The sequence below is a fragment of the Balaenoptera borealis genome, assembly GCF_965194805.1.
Source record: "Balaenoptera borealis genome assembly, chromosome: 4".
NCBI lineage: Eukaryota > Metazoa > Chordata > Mammalia > Artiodactyla > Balaenopteridae > Balaenoptera > Balaenoptera borealis.
The window spans coordinates 62,517,896-62,534,790 of record NC_138861.1 but is presented as its reverse complement, the minus strand read 5'-3'; the positions used below and the strand labels follow the sequence as shown (position 1 = coordinate 62,534,790).

The window sequence follows — 16,895 nt, the reverse complement described above, 5'->3', positions numbered from 1 at the left end:
TGCACAGTGTAAATATAATTTTCACGACAGCAACAGCTAATACTAATAATACAACTCTTCACTTCCTGGTATTTGTCCACTCCCCTGCGTGCGTCACTTCGGTGTGTGCGGGCATGTGTGTAAACATTTGCTGTGCACAGGAAAGCTGTTGTAAAGTGAGAGATTATGGGGTTCCCTGGCTGTTGTAAACAGCTAGTGAGGATAAAGTGAGATGAACTTTCATATGAGGTTAACTAATTAAGTTGTACGCATGGAAAGAACCGGTGGTGTCAAAGTCGGGTGTGGACTTGTGAACAACTGGAGCCGTTCTGCTCCCTAGGGTGCCATAGTCTGGTGCCTTCTTGGAAGCGGTCAGAAAGCCCCACTGTTCATTCGATCCACGTGCGGCTTGGTTAAGTGGAGAACAGGCTGTGGAGGAGAGGGGGTTGGCTCTGGGAGTGGGGCCACAAGCCCCAGAATGATTGCTCTATGTACACACCAGTGTGCCGAGGTCAGAGGGCTGTTTTCCGCTTTCCTGGGTCTGGGTGCTGCCGCGGCTGTGACCCTGCAGCTCAGAACATGGCCGCGCTCCTGGGGTGACAAGGGAACACGTGGCTCCACCTTAAGCAGCAGCCTTTTTTGCTGCTAGTGCATCCTTTGGCAAAAGCCTTCAGTTGGGAGGAGAACTGCTCTGCATAAAGTTATAACCCTGAAACCAGATGCTGTTGCTATGGAGACGAGTGAAATGCTGGCGTGGGAGACAGAACAGGGGAGGGATGGGAGAAGGGAGGTGGGAGGGCAAGTGAGGCTCATCTAAAGGCTAGCACACCAAAGACCTTCAACCTTTAGCAGCACTGTGACGGGGCATGCGCGCATTCTGAAACTTGTGTGCTGGCGGCCTGCCACTTGCTGACGGGCTGAGGGGCAGCTGCTTGCTCTGTGTAGACTAGCTGGTGAGCACGTTGGCAGTTGGTGAGGGCTCTAGGGGTGGGAATTCAGAGGAGTGGAATGTAGATGGGTGCCCATGGCCCAGTGGCTGACAGTTTTGCACACATGTTTCTCGTGCCGGGCTTAAGTCACCCTTACAAGCCTGTTCGGCGATTAGGACCGGCTGCTGAGAGCCGGTCCGTTTGGCAGCAGATTTGACATGTGTTACAGTTAAATCACTTTTGTGTCCCAGAATAATGGAGGATGAGAGAAGCCCCACGTTGTGTGGACTTCTGGGGAAGGGGTCTAACTTCTACTGTCAGAGGCCCTGTTGAAGGAAGGCGGTATTGGCCCCGTGTGGATTTTATACTGACTGGTGTGACCCTTATCCCCGTGATGATGGTGAGAAGCTTCCAAATCTGTTCTGAACTTTGCCTCACGCTGGCGATGCGAGCGACCTAGGGAGCAGTTTAGAAGCATGCTCCTTCCCTTCTTTGTTTTCAGCAAGTGCAGTTCGTGTGAAAGGAACATTTCAGAATGGATTTGGGGGCCTGATTAGGGACTAGATGAGTTCATTTCTTCTTACTGATAGAGGGGAAACCTGGTTGGGTCAGACGGTCATTTTGAAAGATATCTCTGTCTTACTAATAATAGCAAGCAACTGCTGAGAGGATTTGGTGGGGAGGGCGAACACAAACCCAAATAATTGACGCTTGTGGTGTAAAGATGGAAGAAAGCTGTAAAATCCCTGCGCTTGGTGCAAAAGCCCAGATGTGCCAGGCTGCACTTGCTCTTGACGAGGAGAGGGCTGCTCTGGGCGTGCAGGTTTTACGTTTTTCGGTTTGCATTTTCTTTTTCACTTCCTACGGGGAGGAGGAGGCTGCTTACAGATGCTCTGCATTGCCCATCAGAAAGAACTAGGTTTCTAATTCCTTGCTATGTATAGTCTTGGAGGGAATGTGAAATATGTATCAAAGAGCCAAAGAATGCCCCAACCATTATTCTCACTCTAACTCAGACAGAGCCTGGGGACAGTGCTTCGGTTAGGCTAGATGGCTTTCTCCACCCAGGAAGAGGGCTCTGGGCCTTCACGTTTGTACGGTCTCCTTCAGTTGTTACTGCTTTCTTCCTTTAATTCTGCTTTGATCGTTTGTTGTATGCGATTTTGGGAAGGGCTTAGGTGCAAAGGCTAATAAAGATTTTATTTAGGAGATGTGTGAAAAGTCAATAAGTGAATTTGGGGCCAGCGTGATTGATGGTGGGGTACAGAAATGATATTCTACGGGAAATTGTGTTGGATTCTGTAGGTTGATAGGAATGGAAAGCGTTTGTTCTGAGAAGAAATGTGGGCTAAACTTCTCTTTGTTTCCTGAAGGGGAGACGGTACTATGAATGTAGATGCAGTAGTACAGGACTCCAGGATTTTGTTGTGTTTCCAAGGTCTTTTAAGGAAATTTCTCCATTAAGCTGTCATCCTTGTCTAGGTCTACAAATGCTGTATTACTGATGGGGTCTTGTTCTTTGGACCAACCCTCAGATTGCTAGGGGAAGTCTTCGAGAAGGCAGATAGGATTATACTAGAGCCTTTGTCTGCCTTGCTCATCACTGTATCTCCAGTGCCCGGAAGGGTGCCTGGCACCGAGTAGGTACTCAGCAAATATTTACCGAATGAATGAATGGAGGAGGGCAGGAAAGAGAAAAGGGAATGACTGAACGCTGGCTGTGTGTCTAGCGCTGTGCATGGTATGTTTGAAGTACTTTGGTCACCGTCACCAGTGACCTCCATATTGCCAAACCCAAGTTTTTCTTCTCTGTCTCGGCCTTTCTCAGCCTCTCGATAGCGGCACTCTCCTCCTTCCTCAACTTCCTTGACATCACTCCTTCCTGATTTTCCTCTTACCTCACTGACTGCTTTTGTTCCTCTGCTCTGCCTGTAAATGTTGGCATGCCTGGCACTTGATCTGAGGTCATCTCCTCTATTTCTGTATTTTATTCCTGCATTTCATCTAGTGATAGCTTCAGATACCAGCTTTATTCATTGATTCCCCAATTTTTATCTCCAACCTTAGGCTTCTGAGCTCTAGACTTAGACATCCATCTAGTTGTGCACCTGACAGTTCTTTTTTTATATATAATAAGCATCTCAACCATAAAGTGGCCAGAAAAGAACCCTTGGTTCCTCCCCTGAAACCTGTTTCTCCCATAGTCTTCCCTGGGCTCCTGAGATAGCTTCTTAGTTTCTTTTGTCTCCTGACTATTATGCACTTTTCACATAGCAGCCAGAGTGATCCTTTAAAAGGCAAAACAGCTCAAGTCACCTTCCATCTTAAAACTCTTCGGGGCTGCCGTAACACCTAAAATTCTAACTTCTTACCATGAGCTGCATGGCCCTGATTCCCTCCAGCATTGTCACCTCCCGTTGATCTTCTGTCTGTCTGTGCGGCCTCACTGACCTTGCTCTGTTCCTATAACATGCTAACCTTCTTCCCACCTTAAGGCCTTTACACTTGCTATTCCCTTTGCTTGGAACGTTCTGCCCTCAGATTGTCAAATGCCTGGTTCCTTCCTATCATTTTCATCTCTGCTCAAATGTCGCCTCCTCAGAATCCACATCTGAACCACCTTATGCTAAGTAGCCCCCTGCCTTATTATTATTGTTTTCTGCAAAGCAATTAATGCTAAGATTACCTTGTTCATCTATTTATTATTAGCTTTTGAGGCATTTTGTCTGCCTTATTCAAAAATGTATTCCCCTCCCTCTCAAGAGTGCCAGGAACATAGCAGACACTAAATAAATATTTGCTGAATCAGTGAATATGTTGGATTATTTAATCTTCATGGGAACCAGAGGCTCACAGAGGCTGGTAACTGACTTGACCTCTCAGATCTTCAAGGCATTTTCTTTTCTACTGTGATCCTGCTGGCTGATCCATGTCCTGTTTTTATTTAGTTTTATATTTTTAGTTTGAGTGTAGAAAAGGAAAAAAGATGAACTTTTATGTATAAGACCCATATCCCTGAAAAAGGATATTCTGCAGGTTTCCAAAAATAATGAATTTCTTCATGGCATTGTCCACCAATAAAGGTCAGGTGAAGAAGAAAGGAAGGAAATAAACCTTTATTAAACATGTAATAGGTGCTAGGCACAAACCTGAGTGCTTTCATGTGTGTTACCTGATTTGAATTTCCTACAAGGTTGATATTATTTCCCCCTATTTTGGAGATGGTAAAACCAAGGCTCAAAAAAGTTGGATACTTTGCTCTAGGTGATACAAATACTAAGAGGTAGAACTAGGTTTTTTAAATCCGGGTCTGCCTGACACCAAATTTCTGACTTTTAAAGCTCAGTTGGTTGCTTTTTGAGATGCTCCTAAAATAGAAAGGAAGAAAAAGTGAATTCAGTGCATATCACATAGATGATAACAAATATGGGAAGCACAAGAATAAGTTATACAGACAGTATGGAAAACAGACCTACAGTACAGTATTCAATGCCCGAGCATATAATTGGATGAATGGAATACAGAGTGAACATTTCGTTCTCTGGCAGAGCTCATGTACGGTATGACATAGGGCAGCTGTCCTCAGAGAACGTTCTTTGTTTCTAGACCGGTGCGACACAAGCAGCATTTGAGCAATTCGGGATTTCTTTCTGCTTTCACTATAAATAGAGTTCATGGAATTCTGTATGTCAAAGTTAATGCAATGAAAAGGAGTCACAGAATATGGAAATAAACCTTAACTTATTCTATAAACCAGAGACATGTTTGGCATCTGGAGGCCGTACAAACGCTGTCCTTACTTGGATGGATCCTGAGGTCTTATTTAGCATAAGAAATTGCAGACATCCTATTATGTAAGGAGACAGGAGGACAGCATAATGTGGCTACAAAATGAAGAACTTTATGCCCTTCAGGGAAGAGTTAACAGGTCGGATATACATAGAGAGAGACGTGTGATAAGAATGTGGAAAATGAATGAATGGGTGGCATATATATGTGACTGTTGCCGAAGCCGGGTTGCTGGATAATCCTCAGATGTCAGATTTCCGTTAAGGCCAACATGTGACTCAAAGCTTGCCACTCAACAGAGAACACTGGGCTGTGCTGGTATTAAGAGGCTGGCTGGAAGCTAGGTTTCCACTGTGCACTAGCCTAACTCCCTGTCGCTTTCTGTGCGTGGGTGGGCGTGCATGTGTGCGTGTGTGTGTGTGAGGGTATACATTTTTATGCAGTGGGTGTTTAAAGAGCTAAGCACTGAAGCTGGATTTCCACAAACGATCATCACGAGCACTCCAGGCACACCAAACTTCCTCTCTTGGTATTTCTTTTTCCTTTCGTCTTTTTTTTGGGGGGCGCATCCCAAAGGGGAGAACCCCCAACATCCAGCCTACAGGATCGAGATGATTTTCTCTCACCTGTCCCTGTGGGTGCCCTGTCAAGGTTAGAACTGGAGCTATGTGGGACCGGCATATTCTCAAGCACCGATGAGAGAAGCTGAAGGAGTGAAGGAGCTGCAGCAGACACCAAAGCAAGAGGGACTCTGCCCTGTTAACATGAGCAGCAGCTTGCAGGTTCACCTGCCCAGAAGCTGGGCTGTGTCCAGTGGCTCACTCCAGGAGAAGTCTGAGCATTCTTTTTTTCTTTTTTATTACTATAGGATGGAGGATGAAGCCGTCCTGGACAGAGGGGCTTCCTTCCTTAAGCATGTGTGTGATGAAGAAGAAGTAGAAGGTGAGCTCACTGGGTCTGGGGAAGTGTATATTCCTATCCATATGTCTTTGTAAATAATAGCACTCATGCATTTCATGTATCTTATAATTTTGAAGTTAAAAACCCATGCCTATCTGTGGAGTTTCATTAAACTCCACATTTTGCTTCAACACAGAGTAATTCTAAGAACTTCCATGGACCATCAGGATCTGAATCAGTGTTGTGTCCCGCATGGTTGACAACAACAACAAAAAAGGTCTTACTTTGAAGCAGGTGCCTATGTTAGCTGTGCCTCTCTGTCAGAAATAAATATTTTGCCAGATAATATTAACTACCTTCCAATGACTAATTCAAGGAAGCTGCTAGGTTTATATAAATGTATTTGGCAGTATCTTCTAATATTCTTTCTTATAGCCTGCAGGGTAGAAAAACAGATGTTACAGAGAGAGAACGATACCATTACTGCAGGAAACATGGGGCTAAGCTGAGGAGATAAAGAGTAGTAATTATGGATGTGTCTCAGTTAAGAAAAGATGGACAAGCATTTTTTACTTAAAAAAATCTCTAGGACCTCTTTTATTAATGTTCTCCAGTGCCAGTTGAAAATCAAATAAGAGTTAAATTTTAGCTGGTGCTATGGTGCTTTCAGTGTGCCATTTCTTCTCTTGTCTCTTGACTTATCAATGATGTGGGAATAATACTATTTATTTGACAGTCATAAGGCAGGGCTTAATTAATATTTGTTAAAATAATTATGTGAAGGCGTGACAGGTATACAACATTTATAATGACAGTTTTAAAAATAATCAAGGTTCTAGACAGTACTCATAAAGTTAAGTAAGACTTCCTGGTGAACCATGTCTTAAATTCTGCCGTTTAAAATCACCTGAGAAGGAATTCTTGTGTATTTTGGAAACTCCAGTCTGATGGGTACCATTTGGTAATTACTTAATGCCTACCAAAGACTTGGACCGGAGGGGTGGTGGAGTTGGGTAAAAGAAGGTGGGTACTGTGTGTTCTGGAGTGATTCGTCAACCAGACTGAACACCAGGTCCCAGGCAAGTGACACTCCTGTGCCACCTGGGATAGTTTGAATAGTGTGGCCATTATGTTTCCTAGGTAAGTTTCTTCTGACCCTGTAGTGCTGGAGTGTTGGTTCCCCCAGCCCCCCATCTCCCCACTTCCCACATGTATACTCTTGAGACTGACTAATAAGAATTTGATGCCTACGTTTCTTAGGAAAAAGGAAACCACAATATTTTCTTTCATATTGTTTTATGGGTTCCTTGCACTTTTACAACATGACTGTGGGAAAATGCCAAGTTAGTGAAAGCAAAATAGTAAAACTTTTGTCTGAAGATTCTTGTAACCCATGCTGCTAAGTCTTCATTGTGGTGACTCTGTCACTGTCCCAGTGTCAAAGGGGAGATAAGAATCTTAAAGTTATAGCATATGAGTATAAGAAATATTGTAGGAATGAGCAAATATCCTATAATATCAGGACAATTAAAGTAGAAAAATCAGTGAGAAAGCTTGGGGGTGAGATGTGTACTCTGTGTGTGTGTGTATGTGTGTGTGTGTGTTCCTTGAGAATAACCTTCTAGCTAAGTTCACAGGAGATGTAAATCACCTCTTGAATTTGTAAGGTCTATAGGATTGACAGCACTCTACTGCAGTACGATATTGTACATGGGTTTCTTAAGGCTTTGACTAAGAAGTTTTTCCCTTGATTTTTAAGCACAAAATTAAGACAACACTGTAATGAATAGCACACAAATCTGTAGCTGGGTTTCTTTATGGAGAAACAAAAAAGGCAAAAGGTAGAAATTTCTGTAAAATTGTCTTTGTGATGACTCAACTTGCCACATGGATTTTGTGTATTTTCCTATTCTGGTAAGACTTCTATTTTAATGATTATCTTTCACATTGAGTGGAGCTTGGGTTGATTACATTTCTTTCAAAGCATGTTTAGCTAGTTGCCTGTGGTTGAATCCTGAGGCCCTGTAGGATGGTTGCTTATGGCCATTATTTGGTGGAGAACATCCAACAGTATGGGCTCCTTATAGTAGAAGTCATGAAACAGTAATTAGGAACTGTTGTTTCTAGTTCAGTGCCCTCCCAGTTGACCCTCCCATTTTCTCACCTGGCTTCATCCATTTTCTCACCTAGCACTTAAATTTTGTAGTAACTCTAGGTGAAAGTGTAAAGAAGTTGAAATGGAGATGGGCTTGATGGCTTATTCATGGTCCCAGTGGTTGAGAGTGAAGAAACAGATGACTTGACTGTCAAGACTTCTAATCAAGATTTTGATGGGAATGTTTTCCGCAAGGATGTGAGTCTATCTCATATTTTTAATTGCATAGAGAAAGAGTGTACTTGAAGGAAAGCAGACTGTTATTTTTATTACGAAGTAGCTGAGTTTCTGGTACATTCACAGTGGAAGTAAGTGCTCCAGGTTTAAGGATCAGAAATTCAAAGGGCAAGGAGCTGAGGGGCTTCCTTCCTTAAGCATGTGTGTGGTGAAGAAGAAGGAGCTGGAACACCTAACATTTCTGTTATCAAACGTGTTTCCTTTTATCCAGGTAGTTATTTCTCTTGCTTCTTGGATAAACATGGTTGAAGTATTTTGCAGCACACTTGGCAAAAGTGAACTTAAGATAAAACTTTGTTTATTTTATTTTATTTTATTTTTAAAGGAATTCCTTTATTTTTAATTTTTATTTATTTATTTATTTATTTATTTATTTATTTATTTATTTATTTATTTATTTATGGCTGTGTTGGGTCTTCGTTGCTGCGCGAGGGCTCTCTCTAGTTGCGGCAAGTGGGGGCCACTCTTCATTGCAGTGTGCGGGCCTCTCACTATCGCGGCCTCTCTTGTTGCGGAGCACAAGCTCCAGACGCGCAGGCTCAGTAGTTGTGGCTCACGGGCCCAATTGCTCCGCGGCATGTGGGATCTTCCCAGACCAGGGCTCAAACCCGTGTCCCCTGCATTGGCAGGCAGATTCTCAACCACTGCACCACCAGGGAAGCCCAAAACTTTGTTTCTTAAAGTAATTTGCACAAATAAGATGCACTCCCATTAAATGATTATTAGGGTGACTTCCAGTAACTCTAGTTACTCTGAAATGTTTATGCTTTTAAAATTCTTCTTAAGGTCGCTCCATTTGGGGTGACTGGATTCAGCTCAGCCTGAAGGCAAGAAGAGTCAGATGCTCCCTGTTAGTTCTTTCTAATGCTGTAGCTCTGAACAGGGGAGACAGGCTGAGATTTCCAACCACACCCTCAGTTCACCTGGTTCAACTTTACTCTCAGTGGGTGGTGTGACACTTAATCCACATTCTAAAAACTCAATAGAAAACCATCAGCTGCAAAACTCACTAAGAATAGGGTGAGTCAGAAGAGGAGTCATCTTCTGTTTAAATAATGAATTTATCTATGTGAGATATATAAAGACCTAAAGCTCGTTTTCACATAATTTGCCTCATGTGCCTTTGTGTTAAGGGTTTAAAAAGATACTCTTGAGAAAGGAAACCGTGTTGAATTTAATCTTTAAAATAAAGAGAGGCTTGTATGTCTGTTCTTTCAGTGGTTACCTTCTACTGTGTTTTGTAAAGCTAACATTTTTGGCATAGAGTAGTTACTGTGGATAAACTCATTTAAAATTTGTAACATTTCAGATATCATATTTGTTTCTGTATGAAAAGGCTCCCGCACAGACATTTCCACAGAACTGGTCTATAGATGACAAATTGACATTACTGGAGTGACTCAGAAATGCCCACTATGAGGAACAAGACTGATTTTTCATTTCAAACACACTTCATGGAAATTGGCAAACTTTGTTGGGTGAACCGAGGTTGAGATAGGAAGAAAGATCCCAGGTAGCTTTTTCTAGGGGAAGAAATTCTATGGCTATTTTATCTGTTAATAAGTCAGCCAGGATTTTAGATCTGTGTGATATAAACAGATTACTTAATATTCTCATATTTCGCAATAGGGGAAAAAGAGCAAACTCCACCTTATCCTTGAGATAAGGCCTTGGCTCTGCAAGGCTAGGTAACTCCCCAGTAAGCCTTGGCAACACTGACTTCACGAGGAGGGGCCTTTTCTTAACATCAAGCCCACCCAGCAACTCAGGAAGCATAAAGTACAGCAAGACAATATTGGCTGAAGTGGGTCTGCATTTCTGAAGTTTGATCGGTGCTCTAAATGCCATTATGATATATTGTGGTGGTTTTCCTCTTCCATTGAAAACCAAGTCCAAAAGGAAGTGTGCTCCCATCTGTCCAAATGGGAGAATAATTCTACAAATTCTCATGTCTACTGATGGATATTAAGAGAGAGAGTATGGTTGAAAATGCATGGAATTTACAGGAAGGTTATTTTTAGGGAAATAAAAGTAAAAAAGTTGGACAGGGTCTGGAACAAAGTAGACATTCACTAAATATTTTGTTAAAAGAAAGAATGAATAAATGAATGTGTAAATAAACTAAATGAAGCATATATAGAATTACTTTATATAGTCCTCTAAAATCTTTGTTTAAATTTTTTTAGTTAGAAATTTGGTTCTCTTTCTTCTCTTAGTCAAATGAGATGATATAGTCTCTGATGAGCCTATGTTTGCTATTAATCCCATTTGATGTTGCAAAGATCATTGATACATTTATATCATTTATACTGATAAGAAAAAGAAGCCCCTAAAACACCTCCACCTTATTCTTCTTCCTTCCTCTGCTCTGTATTTTGAGGAGAGAGACTAAAATGATGAAATGGTGGCTTTTGTATTTTTGGAGGTCAGGATTTCAACATTTTACAGACATGAAATCATAATGACTTAAACCTATTTTTCACTAGAGGATATTGTGATGATGTATTTATGTGTGTTGGAGGAGGTAGTATTCTAAAGAAAAAATGGGGCCTGGTGGACATTTGTTAATAATTACAATGGTCAAAAACGTAATTGCCGAGAAGGAGTGAATGAAAACCTATCGGCTGGGAAGGGAGGGGCTGAGTCCAAGCTGGCGCTATTCTGAGCGCAGGATGTAAGTGTCCGGTTGCATTTTGCTGACCTCCTCTCTCCTGTTCACTCTAATTGCTCCGAAACAGTGTGTACAGAGGAAATACTTGGGCAAATATTGCTGAAGGAAAAGCCTTCTTGAAAGAAACAATGTATCCACACGTTGGAGAGCTGGAAGGAAATGCGGTGAGGTGTTTAAGGGTTGATGCTTGAATAGCAACTTGGGTTCCCAGAGCAGGTTGAGCCCACGCAGACCTTTCCCAGTGTCCTGCTGCTTTCTCCTTGTGGCCCCAGCTGAAAGCCTGCCAGAGGGCCTAAAGCAGGCAATACTTAGCTCTCTGACACCTCCTGCTGTGTCAGTGACATTAAATATTTGTATATGGATTTCTTGGATGATAATTCCATGGGTTTTTGAAACTGGAATCAGACATCCCTTCCTAGAGTTTTCCAATTGTAGAGAATTCCCTGGTAGTGTAGTACGGGCTAAAGCCCTCTGGAAGTCACTTTCTGTCCTAGGTGACTACATTCTTTTATGGCAAGAGGTGTACAAAATTGAACTTGGTACTTGAGTTGTGTTTTACAAGGATTCAGAAATTCTGAAATAATACACTTGGAGCACATTTTGTCTATAGTTGAGTTTCTTTTTCAAAGCTTTGTATCTGCTCATATTTTTGAGACATATTATTTCATATTTATTTTTGGGAGTCTCTGTCATTTGTGTTATTCATGTGTTGTTAAAGCAGAGTGGCTAAGCGTCGGTTTGGGAATAAAAGTTTAAAACTTGCTGTATTGCTGAAGCATGGCATAAATGAAGGATGAAACAGAGTTTGGAGTTTGAATTTCTCAGTTCTGTAAAATGAGAATAATAGAACATGCCATTCACCGTAGAACTGTTTAAATAATTACCAGAAATAATGTTGCTGCTGTACCTGGCTTTATACTATACCACTGTCTGTCCTTTTGCTTTCTGATTGATACAGTCTCACCAATAATTTTTTTGCTTTTTTTTGGCGCATTGTGGCTTGTGGGATCTTAGTTCCCTGACCAGGGATTGAACCTGGGCCCACAGCAGTGAAAGCACAGAGTCCTAACTACTGGACCACTAGGGAATTGCCCTCACCAATAATCTTCCATGATGATTATCATTCCAAAAAATTCGAACTGACCAAAATGATCTTTGTTATTTGCTTAATTCATCTTAGCAAGGCATCTATCCCTTGCCTTCCTAATAACCACGCTTACCTACTGCTTCTTATATTGGAAAAGGAAAGCTAGAAAGGTCAAGAGAAGTTTCCTGAGGCCTGGTGTTTATTTCTCTTTGGACTCATTCTGATTCCCTTTAAGCTCTGGGCGTGAGATCTGATTTCCATGGTTAGACTGCTCGGATAGACATTACCCCTAGTTTGTGAAACTGTCTCCTTTTCCAAGAAGAGACACACTAACTGTAATTGCATACAGGGTAAATTACAAATGCATGCCCATTGTCTAATAAAGCCTGCAAGGTACTTTTTCTGGAAAACAAATTTAAGTGTATGATATTTTCCTACCAATGAGGAGGATTCAAGGGTCTATTATATATGTAATATGTATAAATATATATATATATATTTTTTTTTTTTTTCTTTTTTTCCCTTCCCTGCTCTGCAGCATAGACTAGGGTAATTCTGTCCCCTACTGGCTGTTATGTAATTTAGGTGCCAATTCAATGAGATTATTCAATAGTATAGAAATAATATTAAGTATTCAGACCTGAGCTAAGTATTTCTCCGTTTTTATCATTACAAGATTCAGAATCACTGGGAGAATTGAAAATTGGGACTGATGAGGGAGAGTAGAGTAAGAATGGAATAAAACTGAATAAAGCTCAGTTGAGGCTCTCCCGTTGCTCCGGTGAGCATACTGGTGGGATTTGGTTTTGTTTTGTTTTGTTTTACTTTTTTGGCTGATAGCACTTAGGGGACTGAGGTGAGAGCCTGCCATGGCAGGAGTTCACAGGAGGTTCCAAATATTGTACCTCTGAAGCTGCTGATTGCCAGGTGGGATGAAGGTGAAGGGAGGGAGGGTGGTGAGTGACATCCATTGAATCAGCAGTAGAGGAGACTTAAATAACTCCCTTCCCTGAATAGCTGCAAAAGCTTTTAAATCTGGTTAATTGTTTTTACCTTTCTATAGAGTTAGAATTACAAGGCAGCTATCCTAAGTGTTATATCCAACATGTTCACCTTTCTTGATACTCTGTTGACTTTGAAAGGAGAACAGACTTTACTTAAACCTCTCCGGACGTGATTTTACCAACTCTTTTCATGGTGGGATACTCAATAACTTTTACAAGGCCAAAACTTCTGGAAATAAAAATGAGTGTTTGAATTTTAGTAAAATTGGCCAACATATCAGCTTTAGAGGGCCAGAATCTCACATTTATGGATTAGTTAAATCACCACCCTACTCTCCAGTTGATTATTAAATTTTCAACACGATTCTATCCCTGTTGAAAAATAAAGACAATGTCTTGGATGTTAAATGAAAGCTCACAGTCAAATCCAATGGATACAGGTATTTGGCAAATTCAGTCGGTATCTGGGTTGAGATACTTTTATTCAGTCTGCTGTGGGTTAAAGAACATGGTGGGGAACCAGGAGTCTCAGGACCTATTTCTGTTCTTGGCTCTGCCCTGCCTTACTGGGTAACATGAGGCCAATCATGTTTGTGTGGTTATGTTTCCTTTGTACAGAGTGCAGTTAATAACCTATCTTCTTATCCACCTGCTAGAGATGCTCTAAGGATTCTTGGATAACACCAGAAAAATACTTTGATATTTGCAGTAAGCCATTGACGAATTACTTAATTTCTGAATCTCAGTTTTTCATACAAAGAAACAGCATTGGTGCTTCCTTATCTCCTAGTTTTGCTAGGGATATAAGTAAACTAATTTGAAATCCCCAGAATGAACCCTGTAAATTTAAGATGTTATCTTCCTTGGTTATATTCCTTGCAGGTGATTTATCTTTGTGCTTAACACTTTCTCACCAGTGCTTGCTGTGACTGCAGAATGCTTTCAGACTAAAGCTAGTACTGATATCTGGTGATCAACAAATTAGTTGATTAATATCTATGTTAACTCTTCTTATTAACTCTGATGGGCAGTGCTTTTATTAACTTTTTCTTTAAGCTTATCAAAATGGTAACCAACAGTTGCAGCTATATAAGCTCTAATATGTTGCTTTTTTAGGCTCATATGTATCATTGAAAGTGATAATATATTCCAATTAGGGACATAATTAATGTGCGGTCAAATAAACCAGTCATTAATTAAGGACACAAGGTTGTTTGATGTGATAATTTAGAGAGTGTATCATGTAGGTGGGTGAGTTTACATGGGAAACCAAGGTATGTATCTCTCATAGAGTGACATTAAGTTGAGACCTAAAGGGTGAAGAGGGTTAGCTAGGTCAGGAATGAGGGAAGCCTCCCAGGCAGGGTATGTGAAGGCCCAGTGGTAAGAAAGAGGTAGGCCTGTTTGAGAAGTGAAAATAAAGCCCATGTGGCTAGACTACATGAATAGGGAGAGAGTGGCCTGAAGTGGATGGAACCCAGATAATTATGGCCTTTTATACTATGCTAAGGATTTAGGATTTTATTGAGGGTGCACTGGGGAGCCCACTGCAGAGGGTTGTAAGCAGGGAAGTGATAAGACAAAATTTGCATTTTAAAGAAGATCTCTTTGGGGCTTCACTGGTGGCGCAGTGGTTGAGAATCTGCCTGCTAATGCAGGGGACACGGGTTCGAGCCCTGGTCTGGGAAGATCCCACATGCCGCGGAGCAACTGGGCCCGTGTGAGCCACAGCTACTGAGCCTGCGCGTCTGGAGCCCGTGCTCCGCAACAAGAGAGGCCACGATAGTGAGAGGCCCGCGCACCGCGATGAAGAGTGGCCCCCACTCGCCACAACTAGAGAAAGCCCTAGCACAGAAACGAAGACCCAACACAGCCAAAAATAAATAAATAAATAAATAAAAACTAAAAAAAAAAAAAAAAAAGGTCTCTTTGGCTCATGGGTGGAGAGAGCATCCCAACAGGGCAAAGATAAAAGTGGAGACACTATTGCTAAGATTCAGCTGAGAGATGATTTTGGGTTAGAGTAGAGGGACAAAAAGATGGGTTGAATTGCCGGGACTTGCTGATGGACAGATGGGTGGGTGGGGGTGATTGCTTCTGGATTTCTGCTATGAGCAGTTTGGGAGACTTAACGTGCCATTTGTACGATGGGGAACACTGGAGGGATAGTAGTGGAGGATGGTAGGCATTCAGCTTTTTGAGTCTGAGGCCCCTGTGAGACATCCAAGTAGAACTCTAAAGCAGGCACTTGGCTACACAACTGGAGCTAAAAAGAAAGGGCAGGGATGGAGGTGTAAGTTTTGGAATCCCAGGGAGATAGCCAGCATTTCAAGCCATAGGAATGGATGACATTACCAGGGGGAGAGAACAGAGTGAGAAGAGGACTGGGCTGGGCTCTGCTCTGCCAACCTTTGGAGACTGAGAAGGAGCAATCGTAGAAGCTGGAGGGTAACCAAGAAAAGGGTGTGTCTGAGGCCAAGAGGAGAGCATTTTCAGCGGGGAGCCAGTGACCGACAGTGCTGAGGGCTGCCTGGAGTCAAGTAGATGAGGAGCGAAAAGGAACCAGTGGCTTTGGCAGAAAAAAGTGCTTGGTGGCTTTTGTTAGCAATCTGGGTGGCATGGTTAGGAAAGAGTCAAATCGGAGTAGACTGAAGCATGCCCAAAGAGAAAGCTATCATCATAAGAAGTGGGGAAGGGACCTGGAGAAATAGTAGAAAACTTTTGGTCTTTCCCCTATGTGCTCCATTACACTTAACCAATTAGAATACTTAGGATTCTTATAGAATTTTTAGAGCTAGAAAGGATTTTAGAGAAAATGTAGCTCAGTGTTCTCACCTTACACATGGAGAGATGAGCCTTGGAGAAGGTAAAGTGATTTGCTTGCAGTAACGCTGATAGTAACTGGGAATAACTAGGACAAGGAGGCAAGCTTCTTGACTTTCCCAGGGCGGTGCTCATTCCAAAAAAGTGTACTTGAAGTCTGGTTCCTCTGGAGCGGGAAAGGAATTTAGAAAAGGAGATGGATGAGAGCTTAAAGAAGCGCCTGGAAGAATAGGGGGTAGAAGGAACTAACTGGAGAAGAATAAAAGGTGTTGGGAGAGCTTATGAAAAGGTGAGAGAGAAAGAAGACAGCAGCCTGGCTGGCCTCATTGTTTGCATGACCGCAGATGCTCGTGGGAGGGCAGATGTCAGAGCCAGAACGTCTTCATGTTCTGGGGCCGTTTATGGTACTAAGGGTTGTGGATTTAAACTTGTCACTCTCTGGTTATAAGACAGAAACATTTTCAAGAATTCCTGAGCCCTTTTTGTCTTCTAGGTAGTTGCTAACTTGAAAGGCCTAATCGATTACCTTTTCCCCCCTTGGCTGTATTTTGCAGACAATGGAAAATGGGGGGTAGGGTGGGGGACTGGTACCATGGTAGTAGGAAAGTAGGAAAGGAAACCTTATATAACCAGGAGCACCAGGAGTCCCGGCCTCTATGTCATTAATTATTTGGCTTTAGTTTTTTCATTGGTACATGAAGAGGTTTAATCAGGTGATCTTTAAGGTCATTTCAACTCTAAAAGTATGATTATGAGCTGCTGTGTCAGTGAATGTTGTCCTCTTTTCTGGGTGCATGTGGAGAACCATAGTCATGAAGATTCTGGGATTGGGCTTAACTAGGCTAGTTTAAGTCTCTCGAAGCACTTTCCCTAGTTCTTGGTCATTGTTTTAGCCCCATGGCATTATCCACATCTCATTTACCTATATACAGGTATGTGAGAGGAAGGAATTATGTGAACTAATATTAGTGATACCTGATTAGCCGTGAGTGCATTGACTATATGGTGGATTATCTGTCTATAGCGACTAAAGACCACTCTTCCTATTGCCCAGCCAGGGCTTAGGCCAGTGCTAAAAGGGAAGCCAGAATAGAGTCGGAGATGAACAATGTGGTTAGAATGAGAGTGTGAATGTGTGCATTTATGTGTCTGTCTAAGCTGCCTCTCTGGCTGCAATTGCAAATCCGGTTATCAATGGCCATTGGATTAGCCATTGTTTTCTCTCTTCCAGTCCCACTTGCCATTCAGTTGTGCAAATGGTGACCATAAGAGAGATAATGGAAACTGTCAGTTCTCTGTGTTTGGCTCACAGGTGGATTTT

General features: G+C 42.1%; 1 protein-coding gene across 9 annotated transcripts in view; it reads left to right on the top strand.

The window, feature by feature from the left end:
• SLC4A4 (solute carrier family 4 member 4) overlaps positions 1-16,895 on the top strand; it is a 429,784-nt gene that overhangs the window by 137,772 nt on the left and 275,117 nt on the right. For 4 of the 9 annotated variants that reach the window (XM_082390084.1, XM_082390085.1, XM_082390086.1 and 1 more), the window contains one exon: positions 5,566-5,639. In XM_082390084.1, the coding sequence (XP_082246210.1) occupies positions 5,566-5,639 (74 nt within the window). Of the gene's footprint in view, positions 1-1,401; positions 5,227-5,565; positions 5,640-16,895 lie in introns of those variants that run through there. The other 5 variants (XM_082390087.1, XM_082390089.1, XM_082390081.1 and 2 more) reach the window with 4 other exon arrangements.